Source organism: Canis lupus, chromosome 13 (assembly GCF_003254725.2).
Source record: "Canis lupus dingo isolate Sandy chromosome 13, ASM325472v2, whole genome shotgun sequence".
Taxonomy (NCBI): Eukaryota; Metazoa; Chordata; class Mammalia; order Carnivora; family Canidae; genus Canis; species Canis lupus.
In genome coordinates, this window is record NC_064255.1 from 47,167,069 (window position 1) to 47,192,985 (window position 25,917).

Here is a 25,917-nt window from a genome sequence, read left to right on the forward strand (position 1 = left end):
GGATGCTGCTGAATTGATGGAAGCTCCTTGTTTTTGAGCAACATCTCCTGCCGGTGCAAACATAGCATTTCATGGCTTTTCTGTTCTTGATTCTCATACCCATTTCTTCACTGGTTTTGGTTCCCACAGGCCCCATTTACATCATCACCGAGTACTGCTTCTATGGGGATTTGGTCAACTATTTGCATAAGAATAGAGATAGCTTCCTGAGCCGCCACCCGGAGAAGCCAAAGAAAGAGTTGGACATTTTTGGATTGAACCCTGCTGATGACAGCACACGGAGGTGGGTGCAAGGGGACACGTTGCTGCGAATCATTGGCTTACAAGCCTCACCAGTGGAGAGCACCCATGTCTTGGTGGAACCCATGTCTGCAGATCCAGGGCCAGTAGGCAGCAAGATTTAGCATCTAGCCACCCTGCCCGTCATCCCCTGACACCACCAATTCATACCTGTCTGCAGGTGTTTTGGACCAGATATCATGGCGGGGTTGGGGGGGGGTGTGTGCGGCGCTTGCTGAAAGGTTGGAGTAGAAGCAAGAGTTGGAATCATCCTGGGAGCCATTTTGCTGTTAAAATGTGGTCCACTTAAGACCTGCAAAATACGGCTCTGGCCAAGGATGCCCCAGTGCTGCTATCTTGTGAGAAACTGAGGATCTCCAAGTTTGAGATTCTGGTCTTTGCTGACCCTGGGCCTATAAATCAGGCCAGCGGTGGTAGTCCCAACTGCAGGAACCTATATGTGGCTGTGAAGGTCTGTGTGGATATAAAGTTCTGTAGGATCAGAAAGTACAAGTCCACTTTATATTGAATTACTCGATGGACACCACCAAACTGGCCCTAAGTTTACTGAGTAGCAGGAAACGTCTGCCCAAGCCGTGTGGTCCTGTGGCCCAGGTTTGTGGCCTGTGAATTGAAAAGCAGAGAAGAATAAGGAAGGCCCACCTGAGTTGAGATGAGCCATGTATTTCTGCGATTATTGGTTAATGCTCATCTCAGCTCTACTACCCCACGCGAAGGGCACCCCTTGGTTGTGCCTTTGCTCACCCTCTGCTGCCACCATACCTACGGCACCGCCTTGGACACTGTGGGCACCCGGTCGTCGTCTACTGAATGTGAAATGGCCACTCCGGAGGGGCGCCCTGAATCAGGTTTCTTCTGTTTTTTTACAGTTACGTTATTTTGTCTTTTGAAAACAACGGTGACTACATGGACATGAAGCAAGCTGACACCACACAGTATGTCCCCATGCTGGAAAGGAAAGAGGTTTCTAAGTACTCGGACATCCAGAGATCGCTGTATGATCGTCCAGCCTCGTACAAGAAGAAATCTATGTTAGGTAAAAACGTCAGTGTCCACTCTTTGCATCTTCCAGGGGTTTAATAGGATACAGATTTCCCCTGCTACCTGGAAGTTTGGTTTATGCCACTCTGCTTTTAGGAAACACCTACATAAGTACTGGTTTTCACTCATGAAAGAAGTCCAAAAAGGATTTTTTTTTTCCCAATAGTAATTGCTTTCCTTGCTTTACATCATTTTGGCTTACAAAGGGTTTTATAGGAATGCTCTACTTTCAGACAGTGGTGGGAACCTATATCTAAAATACTCAGAGGAAGGGGCGCCTGGGTAGCTCCATCAGTTAAACATCTGACTCTTGATCTCAGCCCAGGTCTCGATCTCAGGGTCCTGAGTTTAAGCCCCGTGTTGGGCTCCATTCTGGGCATGGAGCCTCCTTTAAAAAAAAATACACTCAGAGGAAGGTGAGCGGGCATGCTGAGCAGGACGGGCATGCTGAGCAGGACTGCCAGGCCGTGGTCCCTGAATGCATGTCTGCACAACTGGGTCTGTGACATGTTTTCAGAAGTTTGTGGCCTGTGAATTGAAAAGAGGAAAAAGAATAAAGACCTAATAATGCAATGTATTTTCATATTTTAAATGTAATCCTTTTAAAGGATTATTTACCCTGATATAATTATCTTCCTTTTTCGGTGTTAACATGCCTTTTTTTTTTTTTTTTTCCAATGGAAGTGTGGTGATCATTGATTTTTTTTTTCCCCGCTCAGTGCCCTTATTGGCAAAATAAAAAGATGGCTGCCTTATATTGGTTTCTGATACTATTCTTAAGATTTTAATTATATAAGTCTTTGGTATCTATGAGTTCAGTAGCCCTTGCTTTTAGCTTTGTTAATATCTACTTCGTGATAGAAACTGGGAAGTAGACAATTTGAGGTTCTATTTTTCTGACAAGAGTGTTGGGTGTTTCTATTGAATGTTTGGAGGAAGGTCTGTCTGGTTTTTCAAAACAGATGAACATGTGGCAGGGTTGCATTGATTTATAAACTCCAGGGAGCCTCGCTGATGCCCATAGCAGATGGACCACCCCTCTTCTGAGGGGGCGGGGGTGGCCCTTCCAGGTTCTCATCTGATCCCAGACTCGGATTGAGGAAGGGGTCTGACGTTGACGCGTCTTGTGGTTTTGTGTTATTGGGCCTGGGTCTGATGTTGACGCGTCTTGTGGTTTTGTGTTATTGGGCCTGAGCCCTCCCATTAGTCAATGCAAAAAAAGTGTTGGGCTGCCATGGAAATTATTTTAGAAATCACTGATATGCTCAGAATGCTTGCGAGGTTCTTAAGTGAAAGGTACAATCTGTTAAAAAAGAATGTGCTTGTTTTGCAAAGCTCGGGACACAAGAATATTTTCCATTGCTGCACTTCCAAGTTCCATTCACTTCTCATTGCCAAATGGGTAAACTTCCAAGCCCTTTTAAAAGAGTAGCCAATGAGAGCTGTCGGAACCAGTGCTTCCTCTCCCCTCCCGCATTGTTAAAAATAGTTTACATCGCTTCCCAGGCTGGACCTGGCTCCAGATGTCAGGGGAACCTGATTCATGCTCAGCCTGGGCCCTGTTGGCAGGCAGACCACTGCTTTCTGGCCTTCTCCTAGCTGGCTGGAAAAATGTGAATGGCTGCAGCTACTCTTCACTTGCCTGAAAATTTTTAAAAAGAAATGAGAAGTGCTGGCCTAGATTACCTCCTTCCTCGAAAACCCTGGGACCTTTCCAGGCGGGACTAACTAGGGAAAGTGGACAAGTTACAAAAGGAACTAAATGCAAAGTCATTGGCACTGACCTTTAAGATGGCTACCTCTAGTCTGACTGGGGCTTGATTTTATTCAGGAAATGAGCCAAACACCATGAAGGTGGCTATAAAAAGAAAAAAGAAAAAAAAAAAAAAGGAATTCCTAGAAGCTACTTTTTCAAAGGGAACCTCATGTATATTCATCATGGAAGATTGTGTGTATGTGTGTGTGTTAGGGAGGTGGCCAAGGTAACTTGCTAACTAGGGCTGAAAAAAGAAATTTGGGAGGCAAACAACAAAACATGTGTGAGAACCCACTAGACTGGTGCTTGTGGATGTATATGTGTATAAGCCAGATACGTATTTCCGCGGATAGATTTCTTTTTAATGGTAGCACGTCTGCATGGCTGACGCACCCACCCGTGAGGTCTGGAATCACCATTGGAACATCATCTTAGACCAGTTCTTTGGACGAGCCTGTGCAACCTGACAAGTGGCCCGGTGGGGCATGTTTCACACCATCCTCCAGGGCCAACACGCTTAATTCCTTTTCTGCAGACTCCGAAGTCAAAAACCTCCTTTCGGATGATAACTCAGAAGGCCTTACTTTGTTGGATTTGTTGAGCTTCACCTATCAAGTTGCGCGAGGAATGGAGTTTTTGGCTTCGAAAAATGTAAGTGTGTTCACGGAACAGAGTTCTCTGTAGACGCGAGCCCCAGGCCCGAGTGAGGGGGGCGTGCAAAGTCTCCAAGAGGCCAGTAGCCATGGTTGCTTCTCTCTTCCTTTTCCCCAGAGCGTAGTGGGGAGGCTGAGGTCATCAAGTGTCTGCTCTAGAGCTGTTTTCTTTTCTTTTTTTTTTTTTTTTTAGATATGCTATGTTTTTATTTATGTTTCAGCGGATGAACATTCAAGTTGTTTACACTCTTAAGCTCTTATGAATAATGATGTCAGGTCTACAAAATTGGTACATGAATGGCCATAAGTTTTCATATATCTTGGGTTCTCCCTCTGGGTTGGGAGGAGAGCCTGGAGGAGGTGAGCTCACAAAGGTGCCAGGACAGCCTCCCTAAGGGGGCCCCGCAGCTCCCAGCACCATGATGAAGTGGCCAACCCTGCAGGGCTGACTTGATCTAGCGGCAGATGGACAGACTCTGTTGTTCCTTCCCTTTCCATGCAGTGTGTCCACCGGGACCTGGCTGCTCGAAACGTCCTCCTGGCACAAGGGAAAATCGTGAAGATCTGCGACTTCGGCCTGGCCAGAGACATCATGCACGATTCAAACTATGTGTCTAAAGGCAGTGTAGGTGCTCTCTCCCCTCACCTGACAAGCCCACCTTTCCTCACTGAATCTCCCAAACTAGGTGTTGCTTCTGGCCATTCAGTGTCCCTATTTTTAATGTGGAGTCCATGAAATTCATGAATGGGCTCCAGGGAGCCAGTAGGAAAAGCACAGGCTTGGGGGCCAGACCGCTTGGCTGTGAGTACTGGCTCCAGCCCTTACGAGTGTGGAGATTTGGGGCAAGTGGCTTGACCATTCTGTACCTCAGTTTCCCTATCAGCAGCCAGCACTGATAATCTCCTGGATGGCCATGGGTGACTCAGTGACTTTAACGTGAAGTGCTTAGAACAGGGCCTGGAACCTACAAGCACTCGGCAAGCGTTAGCTCTTAATCGTATGTGCCCGTGTGTGCGCCTTCATTTCCAAAGAGAGCATCTCTAACTTTATCAACTTTGCAAATGGCATCTCTGAGCCCTAACGCATCGAGAGCATTTGCATGAATAGATCTTAGAGGCACAATTTCCTGGGAGACAGTCATTCTAAATTAACACGCGAGCTCTGCTCCCCACCCCTTCCCCCTCTGAACGGATGCGGTAACTCGGAATACATTTGCCACCTGTAGGTACGATTCCAAATCACCCCACTGCACTGGCCGTGACGCCTCTCAGGGTTGCTGCGTCCACCCCCAGAAGGCCACTGGTCTGTGTCCAGCCTCCCTGGGTTTCGTGTGCTGTGCGGCCGCGGCCTGTAGCTTTAGGCACCTCGAACAGATCAGTGGACTTTGGTGGAGACACACTGTCACCTGCTCAGGCAGCCGATGACTGTGATCTCACCAGCCCTCCCAGAGGCCCGAAGGATGCGCATGTGGTCACTTCACGTGTTGGCCTCACGTAGGGTTTCCACCGCGGCTGGCACCAGCCTCGCGAAAGAGGCTGCAAAATTATGAAATGACTATTTCTTAAAGTTCGAAAATGTGGTTGGTTCTCGGATCCCTGGGTGTGCTTTTAATTTTGTTCCTGGGAACACCTGCAAATAGGAGAGAGGCCCATGCAGGGCTCTCGCTTTTTGGGTAAAACACTCAGGATTAAATATTTTTGGATGTTAGTCCTTGCGAGGACATAAGAGGCAGCGTCGCCCATCTCATTCATCAGGCATTGATTGAGCACCCACTAGGTGCCAGACACTCTTCTGAGTGCGGAGAGGGTAGCACCGAACCAGAAACACCAAGATTTCGTGGGCAGGGTTCTTTTTTTTTTTAATTAATTTTTTTATTGGTGTTCAATTTGCCAACATATAGAATAACACCCAGGGCTCATCCCGTCAAGCGTGGGCAGGGTTCTTAGTGCAAGTTATTATTGGTCCAAAGAGAACCCCCACTATTTCTGCGGCTGTAGCTCAGCCGTGGGTATGCCGGGATTCATGTCCTCCCTCTTTCCATGCAGACCTTTCTCCCCGTGAAGTGGATGGCTCCCGAGAGCATCTTCGACAACCTCTACACCACGCTGAGTGACGTCTGGTCCTACGGCATCCTGCTCTGGGAGATCTTTTCCCTTGGTACGGGCCTGACATCTCTGCTCATGTGGGTTGTTCTGGAACAATACTGGAAGGAAAACACTGTTTTCGAAGCTCCGGGGTATAAATGATGTTAAGATCTGAGCTCTGAGTCGGGTGTTCTGCAGCTGATTGAAACCACTTGCTGCTTTTTCACCTGGGGCTTTGGGTTAAGTAGGGTTCCCCAGTGGAGAGCTGCCTCCCCCTTGCTTCGTGGCGTGGGGATCGATGCTCAGGTGAAAAGTAGTATGGCGAGGGACAGGACATGGCTGGCCCTCCTGGCCATTGTTCGGGAGGAGAGGAACATTCTGGTCATCCAGTTATACTCAGTCACCAGGGCCCGAAGGGCACAGGTACCCCTGTGTGCCACGTGAGGGCCCTGAGGCAGGAGCCATTCATGACCCTGACCTCAGATAGTTCGGCTGGTGGGGGACCACCTCCATGTAGCAGTGAACTGTGGGGTGCTGATTTAAAAGTGAGCGAGAAAGGAGAAAAGGCTCCTGTGGTTTTGGAAGGCTTTAGAGAGGAACCTAAGCTTGATTTGGCCTTGGCCATAGAAATCGAAATGTTTCGTGCATTCTGTTGCCTTAATGTGGTAGGAAAGGCTTTCTTCCCTGCCTCCCCTCCTTTTTCGATTCTAGTTCTCTCTGCTGCTTGGACGTCACTGTGGATCATCTCAGTGTGAGACTTGACTGAGTCTCGCAGTCTATTAAAAGCAGAGAATTATCAGGGCGCCTGGGTGGCTCAGTTGGTTTAAGCATCTGCCTTCAGCTCAGGTCATGGTCTTGGGGTCCTGGGATCGATCCCTGCATCAGGCTCTCTGATCAGCAGGGAATCGGCCTCTCCCTCTCGCTCTATGTGTGCACACTCTCTCTTTCTCCCAAATAAATAGATCTTTTTTTTTTTTTTTTTTTTTTTTTTTTTTTAAGGCAGAGCATTATCTAGATCTTTCAAGCCCCAACTTGGACTTTTGCTCTAGTTATTTGAACACTTTTGGTGAAAATGATTTTTCTTTTTTGCCTTCAGTGGTTCAGAATTTCTCCTGCTCTTCTATTTTGCTTTCTGTATGCGGATCCAATAGTCAGAAACATTGAAAAAAACCACTTTTGTGCTTTTTCCTAAAGATGTAGAAGTTTAGCCTAGGGTGTCGGGACTTGACCAACATTAAGCCTTAGTTACATTTAAGACTTAGGGGAATCCTGTGAAGTCAAGGAGATAATACTTAATTTTCTCGAAAGAACAGGAACTTCAGGTGGGGATCCCCAAATGTTTTCTATAGGTTCACCCTGAGCGTTTCCTCAGTGTACCACAGGCTTGTAAATCCTGGTGGTTTTCTCTGGTTTTCAGGCGGCACACCCTACCCTGGCATGATGGTGGATTCTACTTTCTACAATAAGATCAAGAGTGGATACCGGATGGCCAAGCCTGACCACGCCACCAGTGAAGTGTGAGCCCCCTCCCCACCTCATGGGCCTTGTGTTCATGCCCAGCGGGTCCCTGGCTTGGGTGGGGGGTGCTTGATACTCCTCCCTGTGCCCACTCTGATCTCTGTGCCCCTGCAGCTATGAGATCATGGTGAAGTGCTGGCACAGTGAACCGGAGAAGAGACCCTCCTTTTACCACCTGAGCGAGATCGTGGAGAATCTGCTGCCTGGACAATATAAGAAGGTTTGTCCGGGCCCCTCAAAGATGGGTGGAGAGGAATGGGCAAAGGGGGAGGAGTCAACAGCTGGTAGTTATGCAAGTGAGCAGCGTCCTTCAACACTGTTTTGAAGGAACATTTTCAGAGGAGGAGAAAGAGTGATCCAGGGGCCAAGGCTTCATGGAGCGCTCCCCAGGCCCCTGGTAGCAGTGATGTATGAAAACCCTCCCCTTTCTGCAGGGCTCCCCTTTCATCTCAAGTGTGCAACACCTGTAAGCACTTTATTCTCCAGATGTTTGAGTATCTGAAGCTACTGTGCGGTTAAAAGTCTCAGGGCATCCACAGCCATTAAATCGCTAATTTGAATGCACTTAAATCCATGTGAAATTGGCTTTTACCAGCTGACTGGAAGGAACAACCTCAGCTGTTATCTGTGGCTCCAGCTGGTTTTTTTTTCGTGGAATAGGAAGCATTGTTCAAAGGAACAAATGTAATTTCATGGAACCAAGCAGGATATGTTAATGAGTGAAACAACTTTCTGCTGAGATGCTGTGCAGGAACCCCAGACATAGTTGTATAATAAACCCAATTTCTGAGGTTCAGATTAGTCACTCTGTAGAGTCTTCGTATTTATTGCTTCTCCTTCTTCTCAAAGAGAAGGTCGCGTGCTGAACTGGGAGTTAAATACTTGTGTCTATTGGTTATTTCACTGCCCATTACAGCTCCTGTAAGTGAGGCAATGAGGAAGCAGAAGGAAATTATGGCAGGTCAGTCAGACACTCTGGCTGGGTTAAGTAAGACGTGTTGGTGGCTGGAGCCTGGACCTGTTGTTGAAAATGGGGTCTTTTTAGATCAAAGCTCTCTAAGTTTTGAGTTAGATTTCCCCAAGATTTAGGGATCAGGCAGGTTTTAGGGATGGTGCTCCCAGTGGAAGTCCTTGTCACCCCTTATTGGGATCCATCCAAGCCCTGGAGAGACTATTGAATGGGGACCAGAAGGGTCCATGCTAGTCCCAGAGAAGGGAGTGGGTGTGTGTGTGAGGGGGAGTGGGGGGCATAGTCCTAGCTACTGACTCAGAGAAGGGGCTCATTGAATCTTAAGGTGAATGAGAGAGCTCATTGGCAGGATGGCATCGGTGGCCCTTTCCTAGGTCAGAGGCCTCTGGGGACATTTGACCTCTGAGCCTCCTTCAGTTGTCTAAGCCCCTTTGTCTGGGAGGCTGTGTGGAGACACAGGTGGTTAAATGGTCGTCGGTTCTGAGCGTCCCTTTCGCAGTTCGGGTGACCATGTGACGTGCATGTCTGCAGAGTTACGAGAAGATTCACCTGGACTTCCTGAAGAGCGACCACCCCGCCGTGGCGCGTATGCGCGTGGACTCAGACAACGCCTACATCGGCGTCACCTACAAAAACGAGGAGGACAAGCTGAAGGACTGGGAGGGCAGCCTGGACGAGCAGAGGCTGAGCGCCGACAGCGGCTACATCATCCCCCTGCCCGACATCGACCCGGTGCCCGAGGAGGAAGACCTGGGCAAGAGGAACAGACACAGGTAGGGCTGCCTGCTGAGCTGCCCCCCACTTCCCAGCACCCTGGTGGTGAGGCCCCAAGGCTGGTCCCCCCACTGCATCTGTGCAGGGCAGCCAGTCGCAGAGGCCCCGAGCTCGCCCCCTAGGTGCATCTGTACAGGGCAGCCAGTCCTAGAGGCCCCGAGGCTGGTCCCCAGGTGCATCTGTGCAGGGCACCCAGTTGCAGAGGCCCCGAGGCGGGCCCCCAGGTGCATCTGTGCAGGGCGGCCAGTCGCAGAGGCCCCGAGGCGGGCCCCCAGGTGCATCTGTGCAGGGTGGCCAGTCGTAGAGGTCCTGAGGGGTCTGTTTCCCAAAGGATCCTAATGCGGGCCCCTGGGGCTGGGGGGGTGGAGTGCTGTAGAACAGTCAGGGACATGCTTCCCTGATAGAGGGTCTTTGACCTGAGTCCTCAGGGAGTTTGATCAAACCGCCACAGCAGCCCTGAATATTGAGATACCCTAAGCCTCTGTCGTTGTTTTCTATATGAGTCCTGGAACCGAGGAGAAGGCCGAGAGAGAGTCTAAACTGGGCTTTTCCATGCTGCACCAGTAGCTCTGAACCCCAAGTTCAGATCACCTGGGGAGGCTTGAGAGCTGGTCTACAAACTTCATCCAGACCAACAAGTTAGGATCTCTGGGAATGGATCCCAGGCGCCTTCTGCTGATTTGTTCCTTCTTTTTATCTCTGTATAATGGAAGGTTTCACACATGTCTGGTTCAGGTCGAATAGTGAACTGTCAATTAATCTGTCACCCAACTTGAGCATTTAGGAGCTCAGGGCCAGACTGCATGAATAGCGTACCTACTCGGCTACTACTCTCCTTGGATTATTTTGAAGCAAATCCTAGACATCATATCATTTCATCCATAAATACTCCATTATTGTGCCTCTAAAAGATAAAGCCTCTATTTAAAAAAGTAACTGGAGTTATTAGGTTATTAAAAATAACTACAATACTGTTATCTTCCCCCACCAGTTGACAATAAATCATTAGGAGCATCAGATATTCGGTGCTCTGATTTCCCTATCTCATAAATATGGTTTTGCATTTGTTTTGTTCTAATTGGGACCCAAGCAGGAGTCTCACATGGCATTTAATTGCTGTGTCCCTATACATTTGTCCTGCACCTTCGTACCCCTTTGCATAGTATTTGTGAAGAAACCGGGACATTTGCCCGTAATGTTCCCACGTTCAGAATCTTGCTGATTGCACCCTGTCGTGTGTCTTACCACGTGCTTTGTCTCCTGTATTGGCTGTAAGCTGGGAGGCTAGAGGCTTGCTGTGGCTCAGGTTAGATTTTTGGCAAGTGTGCTTCAAAGATGGTGCTGTGTGTGTCCATCGGAAATTACACACTGTCCAGTTGACTCTGCCTCTGTGACATTAACAGCCATTGGCGACCATTGCCTGGATCCATTAATTTATTACCAAGGTGATGCTAACATCCAGCTAGGACCAGAGCCATGAGCTCCCACAGTCTCCTCATGAAAGGGGCATCCCAGGCTCCCACCATCTTTGCGTAGGCCTTGAACAGAGGCAGGGGAAAGTGATCATAGTGGTCCTTGGTTCCAGGTCCAAGATGCACAGGAGTCTCCGTCTCTCTTTTTTTCCCTTCTTCGTTCAGGATACTCTGGTCCCTTCTTCCTCAGTCATTTGGTTAGCTACATATCGTTATTTAGGCAAAAGCACATGGCATTATCAATTTGGAGCCTTGTGATTGTGACATCCCTTTGCTGTTGGTATGAACCAGGTATGAATTGGTATGAATTTAAAAAGTATAATTGTGGGTTTTTTTTTTTTTTTTGCGTGTGTTTGGAATGTGTGATGAGAATTGGAGGTTGGGCAGAGTGCCCTGACTTAACTTTTGCTCAGGATGATTTCAAAAATATGTTTATATTCTTTTGGCAAAATGTTTCTCTGAGCTTTGGGTATGTGTGGTCGCCCTCTACCCCAGATCTGCCATCCAGTTTGGTTATTTTGTTTGTGGGGGCTCTGAATAATAGAGCAGTTATAAAAAGGTTTTGCTTCTAAGTTAAGTTAGAAAGTTGTATTGATGAACAACATAAGAAAGGTGCTCAGAACTTTTTTGGGGGTACACGAAGCTGAGCTGCAGAATTTGACATCTGTTACATGGAGAGAACCATTCTAGCTGATAGATAGTTGTTGTATTAGATAATTAAAACCTCTGCCAGGGTGATAATGTTTGATTTTCAAATTGTACAAAGTATGTCCCAAATGACTATCCCAGGTCAGATGAGACTGTGGCCCTGACAGGTGGGCTGAACGTGGTGAGCGTCTTGATCAGCTTGGGCTGCTGTTACACAGTATCATAGATTTGCGGGTATAAACAGTAGAAATCTATTTGCTCGCAGTTCTGAAGGCTGGAAGTCCAAGATCAAGGTGTCGGCAGGTTTGATTTTTTTTCCTGAGGCCTCTTTCCTTGGCTTGCAGATGGCCATCTTCTTAATGTGTCCTCACATGGTCTTTTTCTGTGTGTGCATCACAGATGTCTCTTCCTTTTACAAGAACACCAGTCCGATTGGGTAAGAGCCCCACTTTAACGACCTCACTTAACTTTAATTACCTCCTAAAAGGCCCTGTCTTCAAATATAATCACAATGGGGATTAGGGCTTCAACATGGGAATTTTGGGGGGTGGGGTGAGATACAGTTCAGTCCATCACAGAGGTGGGTGGATCCCAGAGTTGGGATGCTCTGGGTCTAGGAAGTGGTAGTGGTCCCATGGAATCCTCTCTTTGGGCTCAGGAGGCTTGGCCTTGGGAGGGAGTGGGCATGAGAAAGACCTGGCCTTGCTTACTATAGACAGTTTGGGGGTGCTAGGTCAGTGACTATTGGAAGCCAGGCCCTGGGTCACAAGATGGCCATGGTAGTTTGGGAATCAGAGGTAAGCCTAGTCATCAGCTCCAGGACCACCATGAAGCCTGGCAAGCAGCAAGGATGATCTGGTGCTGAGTCTCCGTGAAGTTAGTTTCCCCCATGCCCACACCCCGGCCTTCTCTCTGAGGGAGACTGGCAGAGAGGAGCATGCCAGGCCCAGGAGGGTCAGTGCAAGGGGGCAACTGCCTCGTAGGACTCAGCCATTCGTCCGAATCACAGTGGCCAAAGAAGTCTCCTAAATGCAGGTCCTAGCTGGCTTGGGGTCCATACCCAAGGGTCGACTCAGGCCTCCAGCTACTGGCCAGGGCCCGAGGAACCAGGTATGGTATGTCTGGCCTCCCAGGGAGAGGGCTTGTCAGGACCACATGGTTCTCAAGACCAGTCCAGTGGACTGCGGTTCGCAGTGAGATTCCAGGACCAGGGTGTAAGTCGGGGGGCAAGGTGGAGTACAAAGCAGGAAGGGAGACAAAAGCTCGGTCACAGGGAAGGGCCCAGTCTGTGGGGTTGGGAAAGGAAACCCCAGTGTGGTAACCCTACAGGTTCTAAGAGCTCTCCAGGCCGCAGGATGGCAGCAGACTGTTTCCCATGGGCATCTACCTGTCGCGCTCAGTCCCCTGGCTGGCCCTCCGGGAGGAAAACAGCTGGCAGGGTTGACAGCCCCCTGTTGGGCATGCATGTGAGCCTCCTTCTCCGGCTGGCCAGCCGGACGGTGGGTTACCTGTTAGGTCAGCAGCCTCATGGTGAGGACAGACTGTCCTGCCTGTCAGCAGATACCCTGCTGGGAGCAAAGAGATAGATGCAGACATCTTGCAGTCTGCAGGATGAGGTTAAGACCGTTCAGAGACGGGAAGACGGACAGGGAATCCTTACAGGCTAGAGACCAGGGAAAATTATTTTTCTAAAACTCTTTGTGAGAAATTTTAAGTGTCCAGAAAATGGAGAGACTACTCCATCTACCATTTAGATTTAGTAGTTGCTAACATTTTGCCACATTTGGTTTACCTGACCGTGTAATGTCTGGTTATGCCTATTTTATATACGTACGCAACACATACTACGTATTTAATAACGTGTAACGTGTAGGAGTGTGTATGTACCACACACATACACACTCATACTTTTTTTTTCTTGCTAAAACATTTGAAACTCCTGGGCACCTCGGTGGCTCAGTCAGTTGAATGTCTGCCTTCAGCTTGGGTCGTGATCCCAGCGATCTGGGATCGAGTCCCACATCAGGCTCCCTGCTCAGTGCGGAGTCTGCTTCTCCTTGTCCCTCAGCCCCTCCCTCTGCTCATGTTCTCTCTCTCTCTCTCTCTCTCTTATTGTCAAATAAATAAATAAGTCTTTAAAAAATGTTTTTGAAACTCCAGCAAACATCTCCTAAGAACAAGGATACTCTGGGTGCCGGGGTGGCTCAGTCGGTTGAGTGTCTACCTTTGGCTCTGGTCATGATCAGGGGTCCAGGGATCCAGCCCCACATCGGGCTCTCTGCTCAGCAGGGAGTCTGCTCCTCCCTCTTTTTTGGCACCCCCTTCCCTCGCACGCACTGTCAAATAAATAACAAATCTTTAATAAGAAAACAATAAGGATACTCTCCTATATAATCATAATGGCATGATCACATGTAAGAACATTAGCACCTACTTCCTGTTATTGTCTGCTATCTGGACCCTAGTCAAGTAGTTGACTAATAATAATAATAATGATAGCTAATATTTATTGGGCACTTAGTATGTTCTGGGCACTGTGCTCAGTGCTTTATGATTATTACCTTATTTGATCAGCCTGACAAATGGGAATATTGTCACACACTATTGTCATCCCAATTCTGTAGGGCAGGGAACAAGTTCAGTGGGGGTTAAGGTACTTGTGTGACTCCCACAGCTGCTCAGTGGTGGATGATTCCAGACCCCAGGCTTTCCGACTCTAGAACGTTGTTCCCTTCAGCCTCTGCTCTAGTGGGTAAGAGCCTTCACCGGGTGTTCAGGAGCAAGGCTGGGGGAGTTGGGGGGGTGTTGTATGTAAAGAGGAGGGTGAGGACGGCATTCCCGGGGAGTGGGCTCAGATCCTGAGAACACTGTTTGGACACTCAGGGGTTTCACGGACAGCAGGTGACTGCTCAGTTGTAGTCACAGCTGATTTCAGCCCTCTGTGCTCTTCCTTCCCCCATTGTCTCCCCATCAGGCTCTGGTTACTCTCTTTTCCACTAGGACCAAGTAGGGACAGTAGAAATTGTCCCAGCTTGTTAGCAACTCTGCTGGAAGATTTGAGAGAAGAGAAGGGAGACCAAGGTGTGGAGATGACCTGTGGATCTTGAGTTTGCATGGGGTCTACTGTGACATGACACCTGATGAGTAGCTGCCTGGCTTGGAGGCAGTCTTGCCAGATTGGGTGGCTTTAGGTCGAATGCCAAAGGGTCTCGCAGGAAGAGCTCCTTCGCCTTTGGATGGATGGGTGGGGGCCACCCTTGCCACCCAACCACAGTCTCGTTGGTCTGTACCTGGGCTTACCCTTTCTTATCCTCTCCCTCCTCCAGCTCGCAGACCTCAGAAGAAAGCGCTATCGAGACAGGTTCCAGCAGCTCTACCTTCATCAAGAGAGAGGACGAAACCATCGAGGACATCGACATGATGGACGACATTGGCATAGACTCCTCAGACCTGGTAGAGGACAGCTTCCTGTGACTGCCAGATGTGAGGGGGGGAGGTACCTTCCACTCTTGGAGCCACCTTGGATCCCTTTAAGAAAACCACTTTATTGCAATGCAAAGTTTGGGAGGAGGATTTGGGTGAGGTGTAAAGAGAAGTTCCCAGCCAAGGGCCTCAGGGAGCCTGCGAACTGTGGATGGATGGCATGTTTCAAAATGAACTTTTTCAGTGTTGCCTCTTGCAATGCTTCCGTAGCATCTCAGCAGCGTGTGAAGTTTGGAGACAGATGGACAAGGAGGTGATAGGCCACACAGAAGGTGAACTTTGTGTTTCAAGGGCATTGGTGAGATTCCAACATACACGACTTCTATTGTGAGAAAACTCCATTGTAATTATGTAAATAACTCTAACTGAGGATGTGTTTAGATTTGTATTAACTGTCTTCTCTGGACTTCTAAAGAGACCACTCAACCCATCCATGTACTTCCTGCTTGAAACCTGGTATCAGCTGCTGCTGAACTCCTCTATGAAGTACATGCAAAACCACTTTTGAACCTTAAAAGGTACTGGTACTATAGCATTTTCCTTTTTTTTTGTGTGTGTGTTAAAGAGAAAAAGAATAATAATTAACCAACCTTGTTTACTAGATTTGGGTCCTTTAGAAGCCCACCAACTCATTTTCATATTGTAATCTACGTGTATAATACTACTGTTATCAGTAATGCTAAATGTGTAATGTGTAACACGTTTTCCCTACAGAGAAAGCACAATTTAAAAAAAAAAAATTCTTACTAAGTAGGCGACAAGTTTGACAGTTTTTGACATTTATATCAAATAACCGATGTTTCTCTATAAAATATGGTAATAGCTTTAGTGGATTAAATTTAGTCGAACATAGAGAACAAAGTAAAGGTAGTGTCTTCCAGGAAGTCAGTGTTTTTAACTGTGTACTGACTAGGTTCACTAATCCGTTGTACTAAAAACAATTAACTGCCCTCTGAAGTGATGGGATTTGAAAGAAACAAAAACCCCTAAATCCTAAATGTTCTCAGTGTAAAGGCGTAAGCCTATGCCTAATGTGACTTCTCGTGTTATTACCCAGTGGAAAAAATAATCAGCAGCAAAAAGATTGAATTTGCAGAGGTCATTTTCATGCCTGGTGATGACTCTGGTGTAGCTCAACATCTATATTTTTAAAATTTTATGACCCCTAGAAGAGTCCGAAGGATGCCTTGACCATCTCCCCCTTTCTTTCATCTCCTACCCCACAGAGAATTAGTTTGAAACTGTGAGAACATACAGGCATTGTTTAGTGAAGGCTGCATCTGCGTTAGCCTGGATCCTTGGTTCCCAAATGTAATCGTAGCCAGGATCACCAAATTCTAGGTCCCCATCCTAGAGCTTCTGAATTACTGAGTCTGGCCAGGAGCAGGAACCTGTATTTTTATAAACTCCTTGGCTGTTGTGATTAGCCACGTTTGGGGAACACCAGCTTAGGTTACAGGAAGTTGCCATGGGAAACAGATAATTGGAAATTTGGAACTGGGCTAGAAGTCAACCATGCAGGAAGCCTACTATTTAAATCTTTGGCTTTGGGTCAGTGACATTTAATGCCCTATACCTAGCAATTGTTGCCCTTAATTTAACTTTCCAGCCTTAGCTGAGGCTGGAAAAGCTAAATCTTGGTTTGGCAGAGCTTCCAAAATAAAGACACCGCTTCCCACTGCATGGGGCAACTGAACTTGCCCCCCCACCCCACCCCCACCCATGGCATGTACGAAAATGAGGCAATTCAGTGTCCCATGTCTCTGTATAACCAGGTCGATATTTGGGTGAAAAAAAGATTTGAAAGTTTTGCTGAAATTTTGGGGTGAGATGGCAGGACAGATTGTCACATTCATCCAAACCGTCAAACTGATTGGTGTGGGTTCATTGGCATTCTTTGCAATACCGCTTAATTGCTGACACCGAATGAAAGAAACATGGGCTGTGATTACTGCAATCACTGTACGTGCTCCTGGCAGGTGATGCGTTGGAGGATGTAGCAGCAGTAACAAGGTACTTGACTACCTACTGGTGCCATCTCAATGCAAGCCCCAACTTTCTTATCCCCCTTTTTCATACTAAGTGTGAAGACTGAGCCAGATTGGCCAATTAAAAAAGAAAATCTGACTAGGTTCTGTAGAGCCAATTAGACTTGAAATACATTTGTGTTTCTAGAATCACAGCTCAAGCATTCTGTTTGTCGCTCACTGTCTCTTGTATAAGACTTCTTATGTCGGTGCTTTGCATTTTTGATGTTCCTTTGAGTTTTGCATGACATCATGAAGCTGGATGAAAATTCTCAAACAAGCAGGTCCCAGTCCTAATGAATACAACCACCTGAGTTTGTGTGTGACTACAATTTTTTTTTTTTTAAACAGTGTTTTCAGTGTATCATAGATTTGTTTCCTTTTTGGCCTCCTGCAAAGTCCCCAGATGAAAATTTGCCAATCCTTCCTGCTTTCTATTTTTATGAAGACAATCAAAGCTGGCCTGAGAAACACAATTTGTGACTTTTTTTAAACGGTCAATGATGTCCTTAAAATGTGGTCTGCCAATCTGTACAAATGGTCCTATTTTTGTGAAGAGGGACGTGAGATAAAATGATGTTATACATCAATATGTATATATGTATTTCTATATAGACTTGGAGAATACTGCCAAAACATTTATGACAAGCTGTATCACTGCCTTTGTTTATATTTTTTTGACTGTGATATTCCCCACAGGCACATTAACTGTTGCACTTTTGAATGTCCAAAATTTATATTTTAGAAAAATAAAGAGAAAAATACGTTAAGTGTTTCCAAAACAGTGGTGTGGTGAATGTGTGAGAAGTAACTCAATAGGTAGGGTCTACTGATAAAAAAAAAAAATGTATTACAAAATGCCCCGTTCGTGTTTTTGTTTTAAAACGTGTAAATGAAGATCTTTATATTTCAATAAATGATATATATAATTTAAAGTTATGCTAAGGTTCCAGCACTTTTGTTTTTAGCTGAATCACATACACTAAAGCCATTCGATTCAATTTGCTTTCTTAGCAACATTTCAGTAGGACTCTTGAACATGGTTTTGATGAAACCAATAGGAAATTTAAGATTTAAACATTATTTGAGCTAGTTACGTTTTCAGGCACAGTATTTGGCTTAAAGATGACTGGCGTGTGGCTCATCTTTGATCCTACTGTTTGTTTTAGTAGCATTGTATTGCATGGGAAGCATTTACTGTCTACAACATTCAAACCCTGTAGATGTGCATAATATAAAAGATTCCAGTCTTTTTTTCACTCTCTCTTCTTCCCTTGTCTCTGTGCTGATTCTCAGAGGGAGGACTATCTTACAGTTCCTTTTCTGTGCCTCTGCTTCTATACATATTTATACATCTCTGTTTTTGCTTCGTATTTTAGCTAAATGGGTAAACATGTTGGATGTTGGATCATCTCTGTTTTTGCTTCATATTTTACCTAAATGGGGTTCACTTTTTTAAATTAAGATTTTATTATTTTTTTAATTTTATTTTAGGAAGAGAGTATGAGAGAGAGCATGCATGCATGAGCGGTGTGGGAGGGGGGCAAGACGGAGAGAGAATCTCCAGCAGACTGTCTGCTGGGTGCTGAGCCCGATCCCATAGCCCTGAGATCATGACCTGAGCCAACATCAAGAGTCAGATGCTTAACCCATTGAGCCACCCAGGTGCCTCCATAATGCTTTGTAAAGTACCTACCCTTTTTTCCTTTTTTAGAAATAGACTTTTATGTCCTAGAGTAGTTTCAGGTTCACAGCAAAATTGGATGGAGGGTACGGAGGTTTCTTCTCTACTCCCTGCCCCCACACATGAACACCCCCCTCTCCCAACCAACTCCATTATAAGCATCTCCTAGAGTGGCACTTTGTTACAATTGATGAACCTATACTGACACCTCATTCTCAGAGTCTATGTTGCTTTTCTCTTTTAATGCTGTATTTGAGAGATCTCTGTGAGAAGTACCTATAGACAGACCTCCCCCATTTCTTAATGAGCTGTATAGCTTCACCTTATGGAGGGTACCAGAATTAATGCAATCATGTTCCTCTAGGTGCATTTATAGTTTCCCATGCTTTGCCACTGGAATGACTGCATGAACCTCCTTGCACATAATCCATGTGCACACACAGTAGTGTTTCATCAGGATAGAATCCTAGAAATAAAATTGTGAGGCCAAAAAGTGTGCACAGAAATAGGGCGATGGTAAGCCCAAGTCTTCCCGTACGATTGTCCCAGTAAATTTTTGAATCGCCTGCTTTGTAGATGATTTATGAGCCCTAGTTTTCTAGGGTTCCCTCTGCCTCTCATTGCTTGCCGTGACGTGGGAAGTGCTGGGAGGATGTTTGGTTTTTGTGTTCTGAGGCATGTCGAATCAAACGTCTTGAGGATTTAAAAAACCAAAATGACACAGTTCAACTTTCCATGGATAATGGAAATTGATATGGAAATTAATTAGAATATAGCAATTCCCTATTCCAACATAACTCCTTATTATCCATATTCGATTAGCCTGTGGATCAAAGCATACTTCCTTGGAGTAAGTTGGAAGATGCTGACTGCAGGCTGGATATTGGCTCTGCTTCTCTTCTAGCCCCAGGAAGGCGATAGAACATGGGGAACAATAATCCCACTGATTAAGCAATAGCTGCTTGATCTAGCATCCACGCAAGGCGCTAAGCCTGCAGAGTGATCTTTCTGTTCTCCTTTTTAATGTATAATTCTACCTCTTAGTAGGATACAGACAACGTGGCCTCCTTTATCTCCTCCTGACGATAAAAATGACTTTTACTAATGGAGCATTTTAAAACTCAAAGATCCTTTTCACGTTTACTTCTTTTGATTCTTCAGATAGCACTTTGAGGCAGGGAAGGCATTTTCTAGATGAGGAAACCAAGTGACTTCTAAAAAATCATACAGCTGGGCAATGAGAGCACCAGGGTTAGAAATTGTAAATATACGGATTCCAGTGCCGTTTGCATCACACCAGACCGTGGGAAAGCAAGAGAGATCGAGAAATGTCCGTGTTCAGAAGAAGGTTTTGCTTTGCTTCTGGAGAGATTTCCAAAGACAAGTGATGGACTAGTTGGCCTGTAGAAGTATTTCACACGTTCATAATAAGAACAATTTCTTTTTAGGCTATACTATAACAGCTCTAATAATGGAATTTATGATTCTAATAGTTATATGCTTCATAAAATGCAGCTCAGGAAAATGACTTAGAATATCTGAATCCGTCATCAACAAGGCAGTTTCCCCCAGGATAGTAGCGATAGAAATGCTTCATTATCTCTGACTCCAAATACATATAAGGATTAAATCCAACCACGTTGTTACAGCAAAATTAATATACTGTGCTTGTCACAGACACAAATTTTTCACCCCTGCAATTAAATATATGTGAAAATACATATGTGGCCTTAATTAGCAGATTATAGGTTCTGTTCCACCCAGCTACATAAATAGCACCTGTCCTAAAGAATAATGAATGCATCCTCCCAAATCTCTTCTTACATGGGTAATGTTTCCATCACCCACATTTTAGTCTACATATAAAGCAATGGAGATATCAAGGACACACGGCTTCACATGGCAGGGGGAGCATATTTGCTCCCTGTTTCTGGTTTAAAGGCTAATTGGAATTTTAAAAAGATTTGCCACATTATCCTGGCAGATGGTATTTTGCTTTATCATTATTCATGGGTATTAATGACTTCCCTCTGGAGCATGTGTATCCTGTCTATTTTGAATTTCATTACATTTCATGCTGACTGCTCCAAACAGAATTGGAGCTAGTATTTTCTGTGGGGTGCTCAAGCTGCAGATTGTTGGGTTGGTCAAAGTTTTAGACTTGATTAGGAATTAAGTTAACTCTTTGAAATGAAGAAAACCTTTTCCTCCTCTCACTCGAGTATTCCATTGTATTCTTCACTTTGTTGAGCTTGGTATTCCACAGGGTTGCGGTTAATATCTGGTGTACAGGAAGACAATTCCAAAGTGGATGCTTCCTTCGTTAGCCTGAGATTGTTAGACACCCATTCTCTTTCCCTACAAGGGTTGGGGTTGGTTTCCTAAGTGCAGAAAATGCACGAGGACGTGATGTAATGATTTGGCTACAGAAAGTAATTTTTTAATTAATCTCTTCAACAAATATTTATCAGAGAACAGCCTCTCCTTTGTTTAGTTGATCTCTAGAATATTTAAGCCTCAGCGAGGCAGCTGGCAGGGTTGATTCCAAATGGCTAATTACCTGAGGGAGACATTACATCACAGAGCAGAGCAGCGTGGAGCAGAAAACTGTGATGAGTGGAAGGCCACAGTCACTACTTGGGAGTAACAAAAAGTGGAGGAACATATTGTGTATATTCTGTACGATATGGAGTATAGCTTAATGGAAACTTCTGATAAAACTGAAGCCTTCCTGCAACCAGAGGACACAAGGTATTGTCAGAACATGTGAGAATGGGATGATAGGGTTGGGGTAGCCAGACCTGGTGGACTTGCTTCCTGTAGCCCCTTGCCAACCTTGATTCCAGACGCTTTGTGGCCACCTTCACGTCCATCCTCCCCAAATGTTATTCCCCTATTCTTAGATGTTATTGAGTTAGGCACTGTTTTAGGCCCTGGGATTCGGGAATTAATACGAATAGACAAGATATCTCCTATCATGGAAGATAGAAGTAGTGTCTCTCGAGAGCAGAAAGATTTGTTTGATGGCGGGTATAATAAAGAAGATGTCCCCTCTTGGGACAAATGTTGGTCAAGTGTGCTTGCAGCCCATTATAAAACACTGGTGTTTCCCAAGCTTAGGGTTCTTGAGCTGTGACCCAAAGCCACTGCCTGTAGAGCACCCACCCAGGCCACTTTGCATTACCACCATAGGGCTCGGGATGCAGGGAGAGCTGATGTAAATATCAAGTTCATGCTGTTTCCTGGATTGTGAGTAGTAAAGTCCTTTGTTTCTGACCCAGGAGTCTCTTGTGTTTTCTGGCAGCCTCCAAGAAACTGGTAGGCTAACTCGTAAGCTTGCAAGTAGGGTAAAATCTCAGACCCTTCATAGTTCTTGACACTAACTCAGCACAGTACCAGCCAAGTAAGACTCTGTCTTCTCGCTTCTTCCTCCAAATGATACCCACCCCCCCTTAACTTTGAAGGGACTGGACTGTGAGTTACGAAGAAGTTAAAAAGCTCTAGTTGGGGAAAATAGAGAAAAAACTGGCCATATTCATCTTTTTTGCCTCTGTAGCCTTTCCTTTGCCTTCTTCAGTAGGTACAAGGTGGGGAAATAGAAATTAAAACTCCACATGAAGTTCAGAGTTTATAGTTACTATGCTGGAGGTGGCAGAGAACATTTCATTATCAAGCATGACAAGATAATGCCAATGGGTTGATTCTACATTTCATCCAAAGCGACAGAAAGAATGAACTCTGCAGAATAGGTATGTCGGGGAAAGTATGGGATAGTAATTAATTACGGTTACTTTCTATTCTTATGCATGTTCAACCCAACCACTACACCTCAACTCTACAGAAAACAGGAAGCAAATAGCAATTTCCCTGCTTCTTGCAAGAACGATGTGTTTTGGTGCAGCCGTTCAGCTCCTATCATAACCCCTTTTGCAACCAGAGTGAGGCTCTAGTGGTGGTAGGGTCTAAGAGTTGTCCATGGTGAGGGTAAGGTTGTAACACTCTAGTATGATTTGGGAAACAATCCTTTCAAATTGAAGCATAAAGTGATATTTTGGCACACTCTTCTAAAAAGGCGTTTATTTAGTCATTATTCAACAACCATTTCTCATCTATTACGTTAAGTCCTAGGGATACTGATATCACTAATGTTCAGTGGCTTCAGAACTGTGTCCTTCCCCCTCATCTTCATAGGAGGAGTAGATATTCTCACTTCATTGATGTTAGACTTGACCATGTAACTCTCTTTGACTAATGGGATGTTAACAAACCTGTTACAGTGGATGCGTGAAATTTGTTGTATTAAGGACTTATGCTCTTGACATCTTAGCAGTATTGAGTCTTCCAACCTGTGAACATGATATACCTCTCTAGTTAGTTAGGTCGTCTTTGTTTATAATAATATCTCAAAAACATTTTATAGTTTTATGTATTGATCTACATTTTGCTATTTTTAAAAAATATTTCTTTCTTTGATGCCATAAACAGCATTTTTTTTCTATTTCTATTTCTAGCTAGTGTTAGAAATGTGATTGACCTTACATTCTGCAGCTCTGTAGGTTCCTAAAGATTTCATTTAACATAGAAAATAATGTTATCTGTAAGTAAAGAAAATTTTACTTCTTCCTTCCCAATTTGAATGCCTTTTATTTGTTATACTTGTCATATTGCACTGTCTAGGAATTCTACTACAAAGAAGAATGGAAACGGTTGATTAGGAAGGATTTTTCTGCATCTATTGAGATTATCATATAGTTTTTCTTTCTTCATTCGTTAGTGTGGTGAGTTATTTTGACCAATTTCTAAAGCTAAGCATTCTTGCATTCCTGGGTTAAAATACCCTTAGTTATGATTTATTGTCCTTTCTATATATTGCTGGATTCAATGTGCTAATACTTTGTTAAGGATGCTTTTTTTTTTTTTGGAGCAGCTTTATTGATTACCAACTTTATTTTACTCCACAAGATTCTTAGCCAGAACAGTAAAGTTATTAATCTAATGTCCTTGTTGTTTACAGTATCCTAAGGTATCTTTATCAAAATTTTTCCTCCTCAGATGCTTAGTGGCTGGGGTCTGTTTTCTCTTCTAGTCATGTCTTTGCCCTGGTTTGTACAAACATAATAAATGGCCTTATATAATGAGTTGGACATGTTTTCTCCTCTTTTATATTCTGGAAGAGTTTGTGTAGAATGTGTAGAATTGGTATTATTTCTCCCTTAAATGTTTGGTATAATTCACTGTTGAAGCCACCTGAGCCTGGAAGTTTCTTTGTTGGAAGTTTACAAATTATGTATTCAATTTTCTTAATAAATTTAGAGCTCTTCAAGCTATCTAATTCTTTTTGAGTAAGTTGGGTAGTTTGTGTTTTTGAAGGAATTTGTCCATATCAATTATGAACGTATTAGTAGAAAGTTTTTTACTTTATTAGCATGAAGTTGTTGATAACATTCCTTATTATTCTTTAAAATTATAAGATCCGTAGTGCTGTCTCCTTGTTCATTCATGACATTGATAATTTGTGTCTTTTTTTTTCTTTTGAGGATATTTACTAGAGGTTTATAAATTTTAGGAATAATCTCAAAAAAATCAGCTTTGTTTCATTGTTTATCTATTCTCTATCATATGTCCTATTTCTATTTTATTGATTTCTGCTCCTTATTACTTCTTTCCTTCTGTTTACTTTAGGTTAAATTTGTTCTTTCTAGTTTTTAAGATAGAAGCTTAGATAATTTATGTGAGATCTTAATACTTCCTAATATATGGATTTAATGCTATAAGCTTCCTTCTAAGAGATATTTTAGGTGTATCCTACAAATTTTGGTTAAGTGCAGTATGATATATAATTCAAAATATTATCAGGGTGCAGAGAAAAAGCCTTTACTCAATGAAGGAGATGTTGCAGAGAAGTGTATGAGCTGGCCTTTGAAAGACTTTTTTTTCCAGACAGAGGGAAGGTAAGAGCATTCTAAGCCAAAATGATAATAAACCAGGATTCATGAATTGACATTTCCCTGATAAAGCGAGCTCATGAATATTTAATAACCATGGTCCATAGATAGAACATCTTTGAAGAGCAGGGACAGAGCCAGTCATTCCCATAAACCAAAAGTGATGTTAAGGCTGAAAGTTGGTTTTGGGTCTTGAAGTCATCCTTTTAGCTGATACTATTTCAAATGAGAATAGTATTGGTCTAACAGAGTGAAAAAAAAAGTACTATCGTGTGAAATTCTTGGGTAGTGAACAGAACAAAGGCAAAATGAGATGCAAATGGAAGCAATAGATCAGTGTCTGGTTATATCTCTTAGATATGGCTCATCAGGAAACATTCATTTATCAGAGAGATACTGCCTTGGAAACTCCCAACTTTTCATCTACTTCTACATCCATAAGATCTTTATCTCTGCATGATTTCTTACTCTTTGCAGCAGATACTATAAATGGGCTCACTCAATGTCCTTCTGTATGTTTTTACTGCTTTTTAAAAATACAAATATTGGAAAGCAAAATACCCAAATTCTCTTGCAGCTAGAATTTGGCCATGTGATATGATTCTGGCCAATAAGATGTGGGTATAATTTCTTGGGAACACTTTTGATTGTATTAAAAAGGCAAAGATGAAAAAAAGGTTTTGTCTTTCTCACATTGTCCTTCCCATTTATTTCCTTTCTGCAACTTGAAGACACTTCCTAGAGTTGCAGCCATCTTTTGACCATGACATTAAAAATCACATCTGAAAGATGGCAGTCTAGGAGACTGCAACAGGTTTCCTGATGACATTCTTGCACAGGTGCATTAGCTCTGACCTATCTAATTCTACATTCTTTTTTTTTTTTTGCATTAAAAAAATCACATATTTAAGTGACTATTTTCATGCTTTCCATCATTTGCAATAAATGCATTCATAAGTGATACAACTTGTGACAATTTAAAACGTTGTATGAGGATGTTTGTAATTCCAACCTTTAACATAACTTTCTTAACTGGGTTTCCAAGACATTGACCTCTCTTGGTTTCAATCCTGCACTACTGGTTGATTATAATCTGTCTCTTTGCTGATCCTTCTCTTCTCTGAGCCTCTATTTATATTGGAGTGCCCCAGGCAAATTCTGAACACCTTTTTTTTCTGGTCTGATTCAAGCTCATGGCTTCAAATACCATCCATATGCTGGCAATTTCTAAATCCATATTTCCAACCCAGTCCTCTCTCCTGAGCTACAGATTCAGGTGTCCAACTATGTCCTCAGCATCTTCATTTGGATGTCAAATAGTTGACCTCTTAACTTCAAAACTTGACTCTCACTTTTCCCTCAAGCTTGACCTATCTTTAATCTCCGTCATCTCAGTTGATGGCAACTCTAATCTTCCAATTGCTTTTGCTCCAAATCATGGAGTCATTCTTGACAGCTCTCTTTCTTTTCTATTGCACTCTGCAATTAATCTGTCAAGACTTTGGTTATACCTTAAGCTTATCCAAATGTATTCAGAAACTGTCCACTTCTCACTACCTCT

General features: G+C 44.2%; 1 protein-coding gene across 3 annotated transcripts in view; it reads left to right on the forward strand.

Moving 5' to 3' along the window:
• PDGFRA (platelet derived growth factor receptor alpha) overlaps window positions 1-17,666 on the forward strand; it is a 46,228-nt gene extending 28,562 nt beyond the window's left edge. For all 3 annotated transcript variants that reach the window (XM_025435724.3, XM_025435723.3, XM_025435725.3), the window contains exons 15-23: window positions 130-283; window positions 1,170-1,336; window positions 3,633-3,748; window positions 4,253-4,375; window positions 5,797-5,908; window positions 7,253-7,352; window positions 7,468-7,573; window positions 8,855-9,096; window positions 14,544-17,666. In XM_025435724.3, the coding sequence (XP_025291509.1) occupies window positions 130-283; window positions 1,170-1,336; window positions 3,633-3,748; window positions 4,253-4,375; window positions 5,797-5,908; window positions 7,253-7,352; window positions 7,468-7,573; window positions 8,855-9,096; window positions 14,544-14,691 (1,268 nt within the window). In that variant the 3' untranslated portion in view covers window positions 14,692-17,666. The remainder of the gene's footprint in view (window positions 1-129; window positions 284-1,169; window positions 1,337-3,632; window positions 3,749-4,252; window positions 4,376-5,796; window positions 5,909-7,252; window positions 7,353-7,467; window positions 7,574-8,854; window positions 9,097-14,543) is intronic.
• The last annotated feature ends 8,251 nt before the right edge of the window (window positions 17,667-25,917 follow it).